This window comes from Typopeltis vanoorti, chromosome 25 (genome assembly GCF_054136105.1).
Source record: "Typopeltis vanoorti isolate ZY-2024b chromosome 25, IOZ_Tvanoo_1.0, whole genome shotgun sequence".
Classification (NCBI taxonomy): domain Eukaryota; kingdom Metazoa; phylum Arthropoda; class Arachnida; order Uropygi; family Thelyphonidae; genus Typopeltis; species Typopeltis vanoorti.
In genome coordinates, this window is record NC_143573.1 from 1,739,001 (window position 1) to 1,760,926 (window position 21,926).

The 21,926-nt window shown below is 36.2% G+C and overlaps 1 protein-coding gene across 3 annotated transcripts in view; it reads left to right on the forward strand.

Moving 5' to 3' along the window:
- Positions 1-21,926, forward strand: part of ptc (protein patched) — a 313,027-nt gene that overhangs the window by 2,767 nt on the left and 288,334 nt on the right. For all 3 annotated transcript variants that reach the window (XM_090414812.1, XM_090414810.1, XM_090414811.1), the window contains exon 2: positions 21,559-21,751. In XM_090414812.1, the coding sequence (XP_090270938.1) occupies positions 21,718-21,751 (34 nt within the window). In that variant the 5' untranslated portion in view covers positions 21,559-21,717. The remainder of the gene's footprint in view (positions 1-21,558; positions 21,752-21,926) is intronic.

Consider the following 21,926-nt stretch of genomic DNA (forward strand, 5'->3'; position numbering starts at 1 on the left):
ATACCCAGTCTCCAGACAAAGTGAATTTTATTTTTGTGATTTCTTTGTCTTTCATAACATAAGCACAAGTGAAGAAAAATCTTTGTGGCTGGCAAGGAGAAGAAAAGAATGATTATGGTTAGGTTAGGTTAAAAACATTGTTAATGGAATTAAAAATAACAGATTGGTAATTGCTGCATGACGTTGATACACCCAATGAGCAGTTCATCAGGATATTTCAATCTTGTGTGACATCATGAAAAGCCTTGTGTAGAGGGAATTGGAGAGGATGGATAGATGGTGACTGAGCAGGATGTATATGAGGAATTAAGTAAACTTAATGTTAATACAGCATGAATTAATTAATCTGATGAACATATCATAAGATGTCTTAAAGTTGCTGGGAATTAATGGCAGCTTTGATGTACCTTTTTTAACTAGAGTTTTACAACAGGACAAATCCCAAAGCAGAAAGAAGGTAAAATTGGTCCACTTCACAAAAGTGGTGATAATCTGGAGGCTACAAACTATAGGTCTGTGCGTGTGTGTGTGTGTGTTGGAAAGATTGAATGCAGAATTGGATTGATAGAGCAGTGTTTTCTGTGATAGTCAGTTTAGGTTTGTTAAAGGGAGGTAATGTTTTACCAGTTTGCTTATTATTATTTTGTGATACCTCCGTGATAGGGGGAGGGCACGTACTCTTCAACTCTCCGTCTCCATCATCTATACCAATGCCATCTACTACTAACCACCACTAGTATTTTTTGTCTGTAAATTGCATGTGTCCTAAAAGCTGATTTGTCTGTATGCGGGATGAAAAAACTGAGTTTCCATGAGAAAAAACCCTGCCACCTCCGTATGAGATTGACTAAATCACTTTCGATTGAAAAATTCCATATAAAGAATCCTCCTGTCAGGACGAGAATCGAACTTAGGCTTTTTCCAATCAAAAGGCACAACATACCATTGTTCTTCCAATTGTGCTACGGAGGCGCTTATGTATTACAGCACGATGGTGACAAATGTATTGGGAGAGAGAGAGAGATGTATATACAGTGGTATATTTGGGTTTGCAAAGGCTTTTGATAGATTGCCATTCAAGTTGCTAACTAAATTTGGAATGGATGGGATTAAATACTAGATTAGCAAATTGGATAAATGGTTGACTGTCAGATAGGCATCTTGTTGTAACTTGTATATTAATGATAATGAGACAAATTTAACTAGAGATATGCATCTGTTTGCAGGTAATGCAAAATTGAGAAGAACAATCAGGAGTCAAACAGATGTTACAGTCTTATAGAAAGATCTGTATAGACTGAGTTGGCAAGTGAGTGAAGCTTCCAGTTGCAAGTTGCGAAGTTTGAAATTTGATAGATATACAGGGTGTACTCTAGATGAGGAAATTTTGAATTCAACATCATCAAATTTCTGACATTTACCCTCAAGAGGTGTACAGGATATGATAGTACTACATGAAAAATTTATATCATTACTAACTTCCTATCTACAATTTTCCTCCAAATTAATCTATTACCTGTCAAAGCTCCAACATTGTCAGATCTTTATTTTGAATTCATATATGGCTAATCAAGCCATATATGGATCATTGGTGTGCAGATTTGTCACCTGGTTTTCAGGGAGGATGAGACAATCTCTAAATTATCCATTTGCATTAGAAAATCAGTTTGCTGATCAGATAATTGTTAGGGTGGTTAATTTAAAGGCATGGTTACATAGTGCTGTTTCGGATGTTGGGTGGACATAATAACCCATTCAAATGTCAGTTAATTACTGAAGGTTGGATAATTGAGAGATCACCATATTAGAAAGGATCCAAAGACAGTTGACTAAGGTGGTTTCTATTCTATAATGTAGGATATGAGGAATACCATTTTGTGAGTAAGAAGAGGGAGAAACAGAAGGAGAGTGGTCGAGACATATAAGTCTGTAAAGGTTGTTACCAGATTAATGTAGAGATTTTTTAAAGAATGGATGAAGACAATGGCCATTCCTGGAAACTGTATAAGGAGAATGTGAGCAAGTGATGAGGAACAGGTTCTTTTCATGGAGTGGTTGGTGAATGGAATGTTTTGTCCATTTGAATGAGCTACAGTGTCTTCAAGCAAATTAAGCCAAACTTCAGAGATTTAACTTGAAGTTTAGCTTCTGCTGATGGAACTGTTATGCAGTCTACTATAATATGAGCATACAGAGTGTATTATTATCATCTTAAGATCCCATGGAATCACAGACTCATCTAGGAGATCCCTTTTGTCATAAACACAGCTCATCATACCATGCCTTAAACACATTCATATTTTCTGCAGACAACATGCTCTCAAGCAATACATTTTCCAATCATTTACAACTCTCCTTTTCAAAAAACGTATTTCTCACTCCCTTGCTAACACCCTCCTTATACAGCTTCCAGGGATGATCTCTAGTTCTCTCCCGTTCTCCCACCATTTTATGAAACCTCTTCAACGTTTATCTTATAACAACCCCTTACAAACTTGTACATCCCTGTCGTGTTACCCATTTCCCTCCTATCCACTAGCCTCTACAGATTGCATCATCTCAACCTTTCTTCATATTCAACATTCCAGAGATCCAAAACTGTTTTAGTCAATCGCCTCTGGACTCCTCCAACATCTCTTCATCCTTATGAAAACCAGGTGACCCAATCTACACACAGTAGTCCATATGTGGCCTAATCAGAGCCTTATATAATGAAACCAGAATCTCCTTACTTCTATAATTCAGTGTCCTCTGCATTGTTGTCAGAATTTATTTTGTTGTCCTCATAATTTTAGCAATATGCCCTCTAAATTTTAGATCTTTATCCACTATCACCCCAAGATCTCTTATTTCCTCCACCTCCAACAATATATTCCCAATACTGAACTTTAATGAAGTTAGATTGGTGTGCACCAATCATATCATTTGCCCATGCCTTCATGTTGGCAAGCCTATTAGTAGCCGTGGATATATCCCTCAGCCAACAGGTATTAAACCTCCAGACTGGAAGAAATTGTATAGGAATGAAGGTGAGGATTGAGATGTGATTTCCACACTCCTCAAAAGAAACTAGAAACTGCCACCTAGACAGTCACTAGGTGGTAGTTTCAGGTGTAATACCAATACTTTGGATGGGGACTTTTATTATTATTACATGACATGTCCAGGACACTCTACTCCACTACACACCTCTTACTGTCTCTCCTACTACTTAATTCTCCATCCACACTTAACAATAATAGTACTTCTTGTCTGTAAATTACATGCATGTGTTCTCATTTGAAGTGACTTAACCCATACATGAAGCTCTTGAACAGTGTTTCTCAAACTTCAGATATCTGCATACCCCTTCTTAAATTTTCATTATTACCAAGTACCCCCCTTATCAAATAATAAATAAACAAATAAATAAAGTATATTTCATTGTAAATGTCTATTTTATTTGAATTTATATGTTCATATAAACAAAAAATATGATTTATTTTTAATAGAACAAAATTTGGAATAGGTTCCTCTTCATTTCCCATCCACGAAAATCCACATTTCAAGTAATTCATATCATACTTACGAAGATTTTTCATCTTCTTCCTAGTTGGTTCTCTAGAGATGTCATACGACACACCCTTATCAGTTTCATTTGATCCAGATGCAATATCAACGTTTTCTTGTTGCTTACTGCTGCTTGTATGTGGGTTTTATAAATCCAATCTTTAACCAACGATCCATACTTAAGAATTTGAAAGCTAAAAAAATTAATGTATTTACTTGAATACGTAGTAAATTAAAGCTAAAAAATCATGGTGCGAGATATATGTGGGGGTTTTCGGAAACTACAGTTTTCAGAAAAAAAGTGAAAATAGTGTGACTTACCAAGAAGCTCCTACTCACTATCGCTACTTTTGGCATCGAGAACAGTTTCTTTGTATACATCGTCAAAGTCTAACTGTTTGTCAGTCCCATATTCAGACTGTAGAAGTTTATAACATCAAAGCTAATTAATCAGTGGCAGTCATCATGGCAGGAAGTACTGACAAACAAATTGCATGATAATAAGCCTGAAATTAAGCATTGGCAGTGTGGTCAGCATTGCTTAGCAAGAACTTTCTTTCTTCTCTTTCAACACTGACCTCACTGCCAATGCTTAATTTCAGGCTTACTATCATGCAATTTGTTTGTCAGTGCTTCCTGCCATGATGACTGCCACTGATTAATTAGCTTTGATCTTATAAACTTCTACAGTCTGAATGTGGGACTGACAAACAGTTAGTGGGAAAGTATAAACTGACCTAGTAGCTGCACTCTCATTTCCCTTAATTCCAATGTGGCAATGAATCTAGCACAACCAAACATCAAAATTAAGAATCTTCATTTTATACATTAGTTTAGATCATAAAACACCGAATGTGGATTGTACACAGGAGAGAAGATGGCTTGAAAAGAATGTATAAATCCATACATTTTTGTTAGCAGTTTTTTTTTATTTACAAGTGCAAGCTGAATGACATGTAGCTCAGTTGTATAATTACTGCATTCAAGTGAGATCTGACTAGATATCAGGGACGAATATTCCAGGTGTGCAGTGCTCCTCCACTGAATAGTAATATCACCGATATTATATTTTTGCATTTATTCCCATTAAATATTCCCCTAATTGTTTCCAGACTTCGTTGGGTCACGGTCATCTTACACATTCTTATCTGTTGAAAGCTGTTGGTGTGTAAACAATGCAACACTCATTTTACCATTTGCCATATTCTGGTAGAATGCCAGCACTTTAGTAAATTCATTTAATTCTGTTATTCAATAATCTGGCTATGCCATATATATTCAGGCATCTCTTGTCAGGCTTGTACGGACTGCATGAAGTTTAAAAATTTAAAAAGAATTAATTTATCTAAACACATTTGGTCTTAAATACTTTGTATGTGTAGATACAGCATTGCCTAACTTAAAATTAACCATCATTATCTACATGTATTTCCATTGTCAGTATTTATCAGAATTGGCATCGGAAATTCCCCACCGATAATTAGACTTGTTGACATGCTTATACATAGCTCAAATTATCACTACACAGTCAGTACGGACTAAGAAAAATCAAATACTGCTGTTATAGTAAAAGGCATTGCTGATAGCTTTAAAAAATGCAAACTGGAACATTCTGCTTAAAATTAATTATTATTATTATTATTATTATTATTACAGGCGACTCCAGGGAGTCCTTAGACTTATCGAGGGAGGCCCTAAACATCATGTCCACACAACTATTCGACATTCTCACAGTATCTATCATACCTTGGCTTGAACTCATTCACTGTCATAGAACCCACACCAGACTCTGGAAGCTTATTCCACTCATTTACCACTCTAAAAGTAAAGAACCTAACTCTAACCACACTCTTTTGCCCAGCTTCCATAGATGTCCCCTAGTTCTCCCACCCCAGTCCTGATCTCAAAAATATCCTCTGAATTAATCCTATAGAAACCCTTCAGCAATTTGAATGTCTCAATCATACCTCCCCTTTTCTGCCTATCAACCAATTTCTGCAACCCACAAATCTTCAACCTGTTCTCAGCAGGTTCATTCCATAGACCTGCTATCATCTTGGTCACTCACCTCTGGATCCTATCCACTTCCTCCCCATCAAGAAGAAACCTAGGTGACCAAATCTGGGCACAGTAGTTGAGATGAGGTCTTATCAAGGCTCAGTACAGAGGAACAATAACTTGCTTGTCTCTGCTTGTCAAAGTATTTTTCAGCAATCAAGTGATTTGATGAGCTGATTTAGCTACTTTTGCAATGTGTCCCCTGAACTTCATCACCCTATCCACCAGCACTCTCAAGTCCCTGGCCTCATCAATCTCCTGGAGTACAGTTCCACAAATGTGGTGGAACTGTACCGAGCCCTTCTTATTTATGTAGGAATAGGAAGCTTTGCTATTCCTGTATAATTCATAGAAAAGGAACAAAGGATTAGGGGAAAAAAGTATGCAAAAGATAAATGTCTAAAATATTATTGCAATAAAAAGATAATTTGTTGAGGAGATGAAAAAAGTCTCTCAGATGTTGTTGCTTATTATTGTCCAAGATCCCATTGAGTCAAAGACTCATCTGGGAGGTCCTTTTATCATACACACAGCCAGTACCTTCGACAGTGGTAGCATAGAGGCAGCCAGCCTCATGGCGCGGCTTAATAAGTGTGCTCGTTCAGCCATATTGTGGTAGGCAGTGTCGCTATGCTAACAATTCCTGTTAGCTTAGCAAGTTTGGAAAGAAGTTTTTTCAACCTTAAACTGATTAAAAATTATCTGTGGTGACCCAAGAAAGATTGGCTGGTCTTTATAATTTAAATTTAGAAGAGCTTAAAAACAGTTTTATTGTGTGATATCCCTGTAGAGCAAACATTTAATTAATATTATTATTGCAGGTGTAGACTTCTGTGGCTAATTGTTTCAAAAGATATATTTCAGCGATTACACCACATTTTTTATTCAGTTATATAAAACACTGAAATAATAGTTCCTGACAAGTTTCGTAAATCATAGGATTTACATCTTCAGGGGATAAATAGTATAACTTAAAGTTTACACAAGAGAATTAATAAATACAATTCATAACCGTCTGGCTGTTCATAAAACTCAAATAACAGAATGCAGATATATAACGTTATTGACGTTGAACAATACTGGACGATGTCACGTGTTCTTGTTCTCGTTCATACAGTCCGAGCTCAGATTGAGGTAGATTTTTTATTAGAGCTGACCACACTTGATGGAGAATTAAACCTTGATTTTTATTGCATTGGGTTGGGTTTTTTAGCATATTAGCAGCTTCTTTAAATTTTCTTATATAACTGTTGTTTTCTATGTATGACATCGTTGTTTTTTGCCAGAGTACATCGTGTCCAGTGGAAGTGGTATGGAAAGCAAGACCTGTTTTTTGTTCTCTTTTGTATTGTACGTCTTTTTGGAATTTAGCCATTCATATTTCTCCAGATCTTCCTGTCTGTCCTACATAGCAAATCCCGCAAGAGCAATAGATTTTGTAGACTCCTGATTTTTTAAGAGGATGATGAGGTGGTTTTGGTGGATGTAGGAATCTTGAGATTTTTTCCATAGCAAGGAAGGCTACTTTTATGTTGTGTTTGTTCATTAATTTGGCTAGCTTATCTGTAACATTTTTGATATAAGGAAGCGAGATTGCGTTTTTGTAATCCTGTTTTATTGTGTTGTTAGCTGGGGGTATTTTGAGGATTCTCTTGATGGTTTTTGTTTCATATCCATTCTGTTGGAGGATTTGTGTTAAGTATTTTAGTTCTTCATTACATCTTTCTTGTGTGCTGGAGATGTTATGCTCTGTCTCGAAGAGTTTTAATTAAGCTTATTTTTTGTGAAGGATGGTGGTGTGAGGTTGCATTTAGAAATCTTCTAGTGTTTGTCAGCTTCCTATATACTGAGAAGGAGAGTTTACTTTCTTCATTAACTTCTAATAGAATATCCAGAAAAGGAAGTTTTTTATTTTTTTCTTGTTCTAAAGTGAATTTTATGGTGTTGTGCAAATTGTTGAGATAATCTTTGAAATTGATAAGTTCATCTGTTGTTCCACTGAATATAATGAAAATGGAAAGCAAAATGATTACATAATAATATTATTATGTAATCATTTTGCATTAATGTTTCTCTTGTAATAAAACAAAATAGCAATTGGAGATTTTCTTATATTTTTGTCTTATTATCCATCAGGCGTGATATTTAATTGTTTGCATCAGGGCGCGATCTAATCTAGCTACAGCCCTGTACACAGCTCATCATACCATGCTTTAGACACACTCAAATTCTCTGCAGACACCACACTCTCAGGCAAGGCATTCCAATCATTCACAACTCTGCATGAAGAAAACCTGCTTCTCACTCCCCTACTCACACCCTCTTTATACATTTTCCAGGGATGACTTCTGGTTATCCCCTGATCTCCCGCTATTTTCTGTAGAGCCTCTCCAGCATTGATCCTATAACAACCCCTTTCTAACTTATAGGTCTCTATCATATCTCCCCTCTTCCTCCTGTCCACCAGACTCTGCAAGTTGCATCTTTTCAATCTTTCCTCATACTCGACATTCCAGAGGTTTGAAACTACCTTAGTCAGTCGCCTCTGGACCCTTTCCAACATCTCTTCGTTATTCTGAAAACCAGGTGACCAAATCTGGGCACAATAGTCCATGTGTGGCCTAATCAAAGCCTTATACAATGGAACAAGAATCTCCTTACTTCTACAACTCAGTGTCCTCCGCATCATTCCGAGAAGCCTTTGTATTGTCTTCACAATTTTGGCTACGTGTCCCTTAAATTTCAGATCCTTATCCACTGTCACCCCCAGATCTCTTATTTCCTCCACCTCTGACAATGTATCCTCACCAAGCATAAATTCTGCATCCCATCTTTGTTTTCCAAATTTTAAAACCTTACATTTTGCAACATTGAACTCACTTCCACATTCCGGTGCCCAATCACTCAATTTATTCAAGTCTTCTTGTAAGGCCACAACATCTTCTCAAATCTTCATGGTTTGTCTCAACTTTGCATCATCTGCAAACAACTGAATATCTCCATCCAAATCTTCACCATTATCGTTAATATACAAGTTAAACAGTAATGGCTCTAAAACAGACCCCTAGGGCACACCACTAGTGACTTTCCATTTCCTAGATATCGCTCCATAAGCAACTTGTTGATCCTATCAGATAGCCACTCTCCGATCTAATGCACCAATCTAATATCCAACCCCATCTGATCTAGTTTGACTATCAACTTATCATGCGGTAATCTATCAAAAGCCTTTGTGAAATGTAAATATATTGCTGTGTATCCTTCTCCTCTGTCTAAGGAAGCAGCAACCTTATTGTAATAAGTAAGTAGATTACTAAAACATGACCTGCCTTTAGCAAAATCCATGCTGTCCATCAAAGATAATATCACTGTTGTCAACCGAATTCTAGATCCTAGTTCTCACAAGCTTCTCCAACAACTTAACTACAACACCTGGCCCTGACATAAAAATATGTCAAGGCCAGCGTCAACTCCCTGGCATATTCCTTCAGAATACGTGGTGATATTTAGAGCCTCGGTAGTGCAAGTGGAAGAACGACAGTACGTTGCGCCCTTCGATTAGAAAAGGCCTAAGTTCGATTCTTGTCATGACGGGAGGAATCTTTATATGGACTTTTTCAATTGAAGGTGAGTTAGCCGATCTCATACGGAGGTAGCAGGGTTTTTCATCCCACATACAGACAAATTGGCCCTTTAGAACACACGATTTACAGACAAAGATACTAACTGTGGTGGTTGTGGGTAGTAGATGGCGTTGATGTAGGTGATTAGTAGTAGAGGTTCGGTGTAGTAGTGGAGATGGAGTGTTGTATAGTAGGTGTCCTCCCACGATGAGGCTTCGGACTCCTTGGAGGTGTCACGAATAATAATATATTATCAAGTCCCACGGACTTATTTACATCTAGTTTGCTCAACTCCCCATACACCTCTTGCTCACTTACAGTCAGTCTCTCCTCCCCATGATCAACTGCTCTCAATCTCTCCATGAAGTCACATTCACAAGAGTGAAAGGCCTTTATAAACTGTTCATTAAGTATCTCCACCACACCTTCCACAACAGCTGTCTTTATACCATTTTCTCCAATCAGTGTCATCCTTCCATAATCATTCTTTCTTTTGCTGGCTACATATCAAAAGAACTCCTTAGGATTCTTTTTGGCTTCATTAGCTAACTGCTGTACATACTTCACTTTAGCTACCCTCACCAACCAAGTCGCCTGCCTTACCTGGTCTTTGTAGTCCTCATGGAATTGGTTATTTCCACTTCTCTTATGCTGCCTCCATAATGCCCTTTTTCTCTGTATCACATGCTTAATCTCTTTATTCATCCATTTCTCACACATCTACCTTGTTTAACCTTCTCACCCTTGGAATACATTTAGACATTGCATCTACTAGATAGTTTTTGAAAATCCCCCAAGCTGCATTGATCTCTTTTCTAGCTAACTCCTCATTCCATGCTACACCCGCAAACTGTCTCTTGATCTCTTCGTAATCATCCCCCTTGTAGTTCCACATATACCCTTTTCTTACAGAAGTCCTCACACTGCTGGCAATCACTCAGGTAATCACCTCATGGCTATTACACAACACAAGGATTAAACATTATCATAAGAAAACTAAACAGCCAAAATATTTGGTGAAAACAAACACTACTACTTTTTTTAGAACTTCACGGGATACATTAGTTCATGGAATTAAATGGAAAAAAATGAGTAAACAGAGTAAAGATATGTTTACTCATTTTGAATGTTAAATCTTGCTCAAAACTTGTGAATATGCCATTTGATCTAAAAACTTCAATAATTACAAAGAAGGCAAAAGAAATTATATTCATTTTATTACTTCAAAGTCTTGAACCAGTAATACACATGACTAAATTACTTATAGAAATATGGCTGTGTGCTGTATTGGTAGAGCTGTGGTTAAGGAAGTGGATAAGATTCAGGATTTGGAGGTGATGGCGTAGAGCTGATTAAATTTTATAGGGCATGTTGCAAAGACTGCATGTTGATGCTATTATAAGGAGTACACTGACCAGTAGGGATAAGCAGGTGATACTACTGCATAAGGCATTGTTTCGACATTGATCTCTTTTCCAACACATGGACTGTTGGAAAAGAGATCAATGCAGCTTGAGGGATATTCAAGAACTATCTAGTAGAAGCAATGTCTAAATGATTCCAAGGATTAGAAGGCTAAATAAGGTAGGTGTGAAATGGATGAATGAAGATATTAAGCATTCAGTACAGGAAAAAAGGCATTATTGAGACAGCATAAGAGAAGTGGTGGTAATAACCAATTCCAAGAGGATTACAAAGAACAGGCAAGGAGGGTGACTTGGTTGGTAAGGGTAGCAAATGTGAAGTATGAGCAGCAATTAGCTAATGAAGCCAAAAAGAATCCTAGGGAGTTCTTTTGATATGTAGCCAGGACAAAAAAATAAAAAAAAGAATGATTATTGAAAGATGACATTGATTGGAGAAAATGGTATAAGGACAACTACTGCAGAAGATATAGTGGAGATACTTAATGAGCAGTTCATAAAGGTCTTTCATTCTTGTGAATGTGATATCATGGAAAGATTAAGAGCAGTTGATCATGGGGAGGAGAGACTGACTGTAAGTGAGCAAGAAGTGTAATGGGAATTGAGCAAACTTGATGCTAATAAGGCTGTGGGACTAGATAATATATCACCACGAATTCTGAAGGAATGTGCCAGGGAGTTGACATCTGTCTTGACATATTTTTAATATGAGTCTTGCATTGGGTCGAGTTGCAAAGGAGTGGAAGGAGGGCTAGATTGTGCCGCTTCATAAGGGAGGTGATAGAACTCAAGCATCAAATTATAACCCTATCTGTGTGTCAGTTGTTGTGGTTAAGTTGTTGGAGAAGCTGGAGAACTAGGATCCAGAATTTGGTTGACTACAATGGTATTATCTTTGATGGAGAGCATGGATTTGCTAAAGGGAGATCATGTTTTAGTAATCATTGGACAGTAGCATTGGACGTGGGAGATGGATATACAGTAGTATACTTAGACTTCGCTTTTGATAGATTACTGCATGATAAGTTGATAGTTAGACTAAAGTGTATGGGGTTGGATATTAGACTAGTGTTTATTAGGATTGCAGATTGGCTGTCTGATAGGTATCGACTGGTTGTGCATGGGGGAACAATATCCAGGAAGAGGAAAGTCATTAGTGGTGTGCCTCAGGGGTCTGTTAATGGGCCATTGCTGTTTAACTTGTATGTTAATTATATTGGTGAAGATTTGCACAGGGACATTCAGTTGTTTGTGAATGATTCAAAGTTGGAACCAACTAAGAAGAGTAGAGAAGATGTTGTGGCCTTACAAGAAGGCTTGAATAAATTGAGTGAATGGGCATGGAAATGGGGATGCGAGTTCAATGTTGCAAAATGTAATGTTTTAAAATTTGGGAAACAAAGATAGGATGTAGAATTTATGCTCGATGGGGATATTATTATTATTATTATTTGACACCTCCAGGGAGTCCAAAGACTCATTGAGGGAGAGTGTGCCAACAGCATCGATATATTGTTGGAGGTGGAGGAAATAAAAGATCTTGGGGTGATAGTGAATATGGATCTGAAATTTAGGGAACATTGCCAAAATTGCGAGGACAACACAAAAGAATTCTGAGAATGATGCAGAGGACACTGACTTGTAGAAGTAAGGAGATTCTTGTTCCATTGCATAAGGCTTTTATTAGGCCACACATGGACTTCTGTGCACAGATTTGGTCACCTGGTTTTCAAAAGGATGAAGAGATGTTGGAAAGGGTCCAAAGATGACTTACTAAGGTAGTTTCTGATCTCTGAAATGCTGAGTAAGATGAAAGGTTGAGAAGTTACAGTGTGCAGAGTCTAGTGTTTCTCAAACTTCAGATATCCACAAACCCCTTAAATTTTCATTATTACCAGGTACCCCTTATCAAAATATTAATAATAAATAAATAAATAATATCTCATTGTAAATGTCTATTTTATTTGAATTTATATGTTCATGTAAACAAAAAAATATGATTTATTTTTAATAGAACAAAATTTGGAATAGAGTTGGTTATCTAGAGTTGGTTATCTATTAATACTACAGAACTACATTAACATTTGACATTGCTGCAAACTCACATTTCTAAAACGTTGAATATTGAACCTTTCCATGGGCTTTAACCTTAATACTGATCTCTGTATCATTGTTGCAACATTTCTCCAAGAAAAAAGTAGACCAACTGACATTTAAAGAAATCATATAGTGCAGAATTTGTGAATCAATATTGATGTGACAGTAAATCTATGCAATACTGCAGTCATCTATCAAAATTTACATAGAAAAAATGTTTCAGTGATACTTCGAAGGCCAACGTACATTAGCCAGTAACTAAACATGTTATTTATTTAGTGTTTGTTACATGCAGAACAATGCAGAATAAAAAACATATGAATGTAATATTAAAAACTTCAATGGCATGTCTTAAGTTTCTGATCCATTCTAGTGCTGACGGTTGGAGAAAATCAGACCAGTCACCTTGATGATGAGCACATAACTGTATTCAGCAGTGATGTGACAGATTGTTTGTTTAGGAGCACAACAATTACATTGAGGAGAAAGATCCCACTTAAATAACAAGTCTGCATATATTCTATAGTTGGTATGAATCTTATTCGGAGTTATCCATGTCTTACAGGGAATTTCAAGATCAGAAGATTGGTTACTAATACCTCGAAACCATATTTGTAGTTGAGGATCATCAGTATTTGTATCCCACCATCTTGTCCATTCCTCTCTGGAGATGAAATTATTTGTAACTAAGTTTTCTGTTTCATATATTGGCAGTCATCTTCAGGGCCTTCGCTAGATTAGATCGTGCCCTGAGGCAAACAATTAAATATCGCCCCTGATTGATTGTAAGACAAAAATATAAGAAAATTTCCAACTGCTAGTTTGTTTTTATTACAAGAGAAACATTAATGCAAAATGATTACATAATAATATTAATTAAATGTTTGCTCTACAGGGATATTGCACAATAAAACTGTTTATAAGCTCTTCTAAATTTAAATTATAAGCTATATCCACATCTATCGATATAGTTTCTAGACCAACCAATCTTTCTTGGGTCATTGCTGTTCAAAAATAATTTTTAATGAGTTTTTAACCTTGGAAAAACTTCTTTCTGCACTTGCTACAATAACAGGAATTGTTAGCATAGTGATGGCACCTACCGCAATATGACTGAAGGAGCGCCCTTATTAAGCTGCACCATGAGGCAGGCTGCCTCTATGCTACACCCTGTCGACGGTACTGGTCGTCTTGATTTTAATCGACTGATTCTCACTAATCCTGTTCTTATAATCTCAAAGGAGAGCATCAGCTCTCCGAAGGTGTGGTGGCAAGATGTTGCTCAAGGTAGGAAGCCAAAAATATTTGTTGATCTGATTGCACAAGATATCAGTTGCAGGGTATAACTGCACCTGTTATAGCTATATTACAAAATTCACAGCATAGAAAAATAAATATATACAGTTTTGGATATCAGGAGAAAACAACAAGAAAGTTAGTAGTGGTTGTGGGTACAAATGATTTAGTTGGACATAAGGAGGATATCAGGAGATTATTGAGGAGAGTGAAAGATAAGTGGTGGGAAAAGTTGTCAGTGTATTGCCGAGATATGACAATGATGAGTTGAGGAGAGCGAGAATCATGAACGGTATGCTGGCAGAGCTGTGTGAGTAGAAGGGAGAGCAACCTGTGGATGTGTGGCATGCATTTGATGGAAGAATGGAATTATACAGAAGCTCTGGATTACATTTGAATAACTTTGGAGTAAATGAATGGAGAAACTGTTGCTAGATGGAAGTAGAGTGTGCGATGCTAGCATGAGATCAGTAGTAACATTTGAAATGAAAGATCAGGCGAGTGGGATGGAAGAGACTGAAGTGCTCAGCAATGGAAATAGTAGTAGTGTGTGAAATGAAGATACAGTAGGAATGCAAGAAGAACAAGGATACAGGTTTGATGGGTTTTTTGTGTTCTTCCATCATGTACCTCCCATGATGAGTCTTCGACTTCACAGAGATCTGGTGTTAATAGTAATAATAATAATAATAAAAATCTGAGACACCGTGTGCTATTAAGAAATTATTTCAGTAACATTTTCTATAACAACACACACACACACACAATGTTACATGAGCCACCACTACTATTCTGCCCAACAGGATGCTTCCACTCATGCAGTGTACTTGTCAGAATGTATCTCATACCCACACTGTTCAGTAACTTACACTATTACTTAAAATATCTAAATAGCTGTATAACACTAAAATGCACAAACACAACTGTGGAAACTGCCAATATGATTAGTATGTAAGCTGAGCAAGCACATCCACATTGCACAAAATATTGAAATTGTAGCAAACCAAGTCAATATTCCAATAATTAAAAAACAACAAAGAAATATATAAGATATGTTAATTCCACTCTCTTTTCTATCTTTGAAGTCAGTGGATTATATCACCTCATCATTTCCTAATCTCTGATTCAATATCTAGCATTATAAAATTGTTTAATGTGCACATGCACAGCTTCCTGTATTTTAAGAGATAAAATTTAAATATACTGTACATTTCTTATTGACTGCATGTGAACAAATTCCTGTGAGATAAAATAAACAAATAAAATATTTTTCTCTTTAAAAATTATGTATTATTAATACATTTCACTTGTAATGGAAATGATATTAAAATTAAATTTCATGAACTTGGTCAAAAACTGTTATTATTATATTATAGTCTATTTCCATGAAAATGGAGGGAAAGGAATTCTTATTAAATGAAGAAGAGTTTACATCATATAAAACTGCTTGCAAAATCTCTCTCCTTTCTTTTTGTAGAAAGGCAGAACAAAGTAGTTATAGACGTGAATATCTGTATGCAAGTTACATGGAAACAAAGATAAACGAACTGCAATAATGCAAGTTTTTTTTCCTAGAAAGTCAGGTCTTTCATCCTGCCAAACAGGCAAACTTGCCAGACGAACATACAGTTCATACACAATGCGCTGGCCTCATAGCCTTAGTTTCTTTGGCTGTAAATTCAAAATAACTAACAATCTTCATTTGTTTCTAAAGAGAGTATAAGCAAATAATGTAGAGCTGTTTTTTGGAGAAAAGTGCGTGTGTTTTTTCATCTACTTGCTTTTTATACATACACAAAAAGCAGTATTTTGCAAACAGATGGGACCCATGTGTTCTTGTTCTTCTTCCCCAGTCCTTCACATCAACAATGTGAAGGACTGTGGAAAAGAAAGTAAAGGGTATTAGTAGAGGAGAAATATCAAGGGAAGGAAGAGAGCTGCTATTTGTACAGACGATATTAACACTTTCAGTGGATGGCATTAGCTGAAAGATTGGCATTAGCTCACCTGATGTAAAACATTTTTCATATTTACATAGTGTCCCATTTTTGTGCTAATGACCAGATCTCTTGCAAAATTTTCAAGGCCTTTTCTAATTATATATAATCTTTTAATAGTACACTGGGATTAGAAATATGCTGACTCACTTTAGTGAGTTATTGAAAACTGGTGACAAGTAAATAACATATCCTCAACAACCATGAAAATTTATAAATAGTTTCATATTATAAAATTTCCCTACTGTTTGCTCTTAACAATCATTTTGAATCCTGGTATTATTTTGATAAATTATGTGCAGGTATTATTGTAAGCAACTGATATGAATTTTTTGACACTTATTAGCACAACTTAAAATGTTTAAGGTATTGTTAATGAATACTTGATATATTTTGTTTTGGACAGTCTTAATAAACTTCCAAAGTTGGGAGTAGTTTAACAAAAACATGCTGCTGTAGGATTTGAACCCGCAACCTGTTATGATCAAAGAAACTCCTTACTCACTTGCTCTGGTGGCTTCAGAAAAATATAATTACGTGCCATGAGAGTTCATTTGATTCCACTCCTTTCTTTTTGGTGTGTAGGGGAAATTTGATTCCACATCAAATTTGAAACATTGGTGGAGAGAGAGGTTAAAGGAATATAAATTTGGTAGATACAGAAAAGAAGTGATGTGATAGAGATGTTTAAGTTAGTGAGAGGATTTTATCAGTTAATACAAAGGGAATTATAAAAAAAGTGGAAAGTGAGAGGGAAAGAAACCATTCCTGAAAGTTGTGTATTGAAGAAGGGTATGAGGAGTAGATTTTTTATGGAGAATTGTGGGTGAGTGAAATCCATTACCAGAATGCAAATGCTGGAAGTATTACGTAGTGGAATGGAGAGGAGTTGAAGGATTTAATGTGAACAAAATGTTATTTAAATGGACCTTCCATGATGAGTCTGATTCTATGGAAGTTGATGTAAGCATAATAATATGCATTTTGCATGATTTGACCATAACCATTGTAACTGAATAATAATATTATATACAGCCTCCATGGAGTCAGAGGACTTGTCGTGATTTGTTAACATACTACTCATTATACCTTTTCCTAAACTTATTCGTTGACAGAACCATTCTTTTGCTACCCTCTAAGCAAAAAAAAATGTATCCACACCTGTGTTGACCACACCACTTACTTACATAACCTTCCAGGGTTGATACCCTTGTCTCTACTGTTCTTTTGTGTACTGGAAAATTTCATCCCCCCCCCCTCTATAAATTTCCTTTAGTCACTTATGTTCCTGTCATATCTGCACTTCTAGCTAACTCACAAACATTCAGTCTGTCCTCATAAGGAGCATTCCACAAGTATCATCATTTTGGTCACTCTTCTTTGACTTCTCCCTAGCATATCCCTAGGAAATTCACATGACTAAATCAAATCTGTACACTGTAGTCACTAATGTGACCAGATCTGGTATATAAAGCCTTATAAAGAGGGATAATAACTTCCTTAATCTCTACTTGTCAGCATGTCTTTCAACAGCCAAAATGATTCTTTGACCCATTTGCCTACTTCTGCAATATATATTCTAATTTCAAACTTCGAATCCCTGTCTGCCATTACTTCCCAAATCCCTAGCATGAATAGTTTTTTTTTTTTTTTTTTTTTGCAGCACAGTTCAGTCAACTTCTATTAGTATAATACGCAGCTCATAATCTTCTCACCTCAGAGTGAATACTCTTACACTTTGCCACATTAAACTAGTACCAATTTGTCTTTTGTCGATAGTATCAGCCTAAGTCATCCTTCAGGATCTCTGCATAACCATTATTAATTATTGCTCTCTTCTGTTTTTCATCATCTGCAGACAACTGGATACTTCTTAAATCATTTTTTATTTTTATATTATTAATGTACAAATTAAATAAAATCAAAGTATGGAGTACTGTGGCACACTCCTGGTCACCTGCCTTCTCATGGATCTGCCCTGTCATATAGTACGCTGATGTTTGTCGGCCATCTGATGAGCCATGTCACAAGATTCGTATTCATCACCATTTCATCTAATTTACATGTTATTTCTCTGAGATATCTTATCAAATTTCTTTGCAAAATCCATTAATGTCATGGTGTGCCATTTCCTTTATTTGACTTAATGGTCACTTTATTTATAGAAAGTGAGTCATTTATTGAGAAATCATGGTTTTGTGAAGGATGCAAGAGAATTGCCAATAACAATTTGCTTGTACACCATCTCATACATTCTTATAATATCTATTCCATCATGAACAATTGATACTGAAAGTTAAAAAAAAAATTGTTTTCTTAGTTGCAAGCTTAAGGAAACTTGTTTTCTGATGATACCTTGTCATTTTAGATCTTGTTCTTGTGGAAAAATGCTAACACTTTCATATTTTCCCTTACAGTTATCAGACAGTACAGATATAATAATTGTCTGGTATGGATGCTTAGATATTGATTATCACTCATATTAATCTTTAGATGTGTTTTCTCCATTAAATAAACTATATTTATTTAACTAATTAGATTACTAAGCCAATATTTTGCCTTGGTCACTAAGGCATCTAGATGGCCACAAAGAAATACAGTATACTAAGTATGTGCATGCAGGCCCACCCACCCAGGTGGGGGGACAAGAGCTCCCCCCCCAAAAAAAGGGAAAAAACACTAGAAAAATTTCCAAAAATATTTTCCTAATTAAAATTATTATTTTTTAAAAAAAAATTATATTGCGTCTTCTATTTCTATGCTACTTATGAATTAGCGATCACATAAGGTGGGATGCATTGCAAATGAGCTATGATTGAGCATCTGCAGTGATCACCAATACAGGAAGTAGTGCTCAAGCACTACTTCATTCGCTTTGCATTCACAGTGGCCAGGTTTCACGAGTGCTATATGGTATCTAGAGTGCTATGGGGGTATCTATAGCACTCGGGAATCCTGGCTGCTGTGAACGCAAAGCGAATCAAGTAGTGCTCGGGTGCTACTTTGTTTGCCCGAGCCAGGCCAGAGGAGATCACGGGGATCATGTATTGGCGATCACTGCAGATGTTCAGTCACAGCTCATATGCAATGCGTAGTGTGTATTCTCAAATCAGTTACTCAACTCCCCCCCCCCCCCCCCAAGATTTATATTCAGTGCCCTCCAGATTAAATCCTGAGTGTGTTACTGGGCCCACCAGTAGTAAGGCAAACATAGACTGATTAAGAAACGAAGACATAAGGAAATGACTAAAACAAGAAATAACAATAATAGACAAAATCTAAGAAAGAAGACTGCGATGGTTTGGCCATGTGATCAGAATGGGAACAGAAAGATCACCATATAAAGCTGTGTATATAATGATGGAAGGTAAAAGATCCAAAAGGCAGCCAAGAATTAGATGGATAGACAAAATAAAAGAGGATCTGAAAACCAAATCACAACAAGTGATACCAAACTGGACATAATTGTTTGGACTCTCCAGGGACAGACAGAAGTGGAAAGAGTTCATTCAGCCTCATCATCATCATCCACATAGATGATGGAAGAGAAGACTGATTGTGAAAGATAGTCTCCTACACTCCTGATTCCCTCTATATTATTATGGATAATGGAATCTTGCTGAATGTCTCAAAATAATGGTTTCTCAAATTTTTGTTAATATGATGCAGCTGAATTTGTTTAAGTTTAGAGAAGGTTGTAGTGCTGTGGTTGTTGCCAGAAATAGTATCTCTGATTTCTGTCTACTTCTGTATTATTATTACTTGATACCTCCAGGGAGTCCAAGGACTCATCGCAGGAGGGCACCGTACTCTACTTCACTAAAAATACATCTCATCCTCTCCACCACCACTTAATTCTCCTATTATGACATTACTATCATCAACACCATCTACCACACATCATCACCAACAACAGTATTTTTTGCCTGTAAATTGCATGTTCTGAAGGCCAATTTGTCTGTGCATGGGATGAAAAACCTGAGTTTCCAAGAGAAAAAACCCTGCTAACTCCATAAGAGATCGGTTAACTCACCTTCAATTGAAAAAGTCCATATAAGGATTCTCTTGTCACAATGAGAATCGAACCTAGGTCTTTTCCAATCGAAGGGCACAATGTTCTGCTGGTCTTCCATTTGCACTACAGAGGCTGTTATGAGAGGAGGTTATAAGAGAGAGGTTCTCCTTACAGGATTCAGGGAACAGAATCCACCTCGCAATTGCTGTAGTGCAGGTGATGGACATAAGTTTCTGTGTTCTAGATGGATATTAGCAATCGATACTTCCAGTTTGTCCAAAGTAGGGGTTGAAATGGTTTCAAACCAAAATATTCTTCTTGGAACAATTCAAAATAAACTTTTTTTTGTTGTTTTTATGAATTTTTTATCTATCCAGATTGGAACAATTTATTTTTTCCTCTAAAGATATATTTTTGGGTCAGAACAAACAATTTCACTCTCAGAAAATAATGCTCCATCTGAAAAGCACGCATGCATAACACACACAGTATATATATATTTTACTCTTGAAAATAATGTTCCGTCTGATAAACATGTGCAGTCGTGTACAGGCACTATATATGTGTGTGCCCTTAATACATGTCAAAGCGCCCTCTTCATGAAGCATTAATATATTGTGTTTAATTTTAGGAATCATGCAAAGTCAGGAAACAACAATCTTTAACAGGAATATGTGCAAAAATGTAATATCAGTGATATTGCTATTCCATGGGTGTGCACCCACACACCTAGCACAACCTGAATATATGCCCCTAATAATAATAATATTATTACGTGACACCTCCAGGGAGTCCAATGACTCATCGAGGGAGGGCACCTACTCTACAGCTCTCTGTCTCCACCACTCAATCTACCAACTACAACAAACTGCAACTACACCAACACCATCTACCTCCAACCATCATCACTAGTATTTTCACAGACAATCACAAACATTCATGCCCATGTCAGGATTCGAATCCATAGCCTTTCCGCTGGAGAGCGGATATGCTAACTACTTAGCCAAACAGACCGGAAAATATATATATATGTATGCGCTGCATGTGTGTTTCTTCAGACAGAACATTATTTTCTGAGAGTGAATTTTTTTTTCTTTTTTTTTTCTCTGAACCGGAACAATTTACCAGAGCAAAAAAAAATAAAAATATTCACTCCTCTGGATTAAATCTCAAAGATAGATATTCTACAACCTAAACATCAATTGTTTCAGTAGAATAGAAATTATTTACAAAAAAAAAAGTTCCACTCCAGAAGAATTGTCTGAGGATGACAAAGGATTTGTTCTTCAGATATTTATTTCAACCCCTGGTCCAAAGTATGTGAGTTTTCAATTAGCAAGTGATGCTTCAGAGACACCATGATAATCTAGAGATAACGAATGTAATAATTGTGTAGATTCATTTTTAAAGAATATTTATCTTTTTCAATCTGTTTTAGCTATATGTTATTCAGATTAGAAAATAGAAGTATTTTATTTATTAAATTTTTTGTTTTGCAGGGAAAAGCTTCAGGAAATAAGGCAGCACTATGGTTACGGACGTGGTTTCAAATTCATTTGTTTCTTCTTGGATGTTTCATACAAAGGAATGCTGGAAAGGTGTTATTTGTAGGACTTCTCATATTATCCACATTTTGTGTTGGACTAAAATCGGCAGCAATGCAAACAAACGTAGAAAAATTATGGGTGGAAGGTAAGTAAAAATAAGATTAGGGTGTTTGTGTGAGTGTGTTTTGCCTTAATTCAGAACAATTCAAAACATAATGGAAAACAAAAAAAACTCTGAAAATGATCAAACAAGAGTTACATGGAAAACAAAAATGTATTCCAAAATTGAAAAATGAGCAAGGAATAGTACAAAACACTAG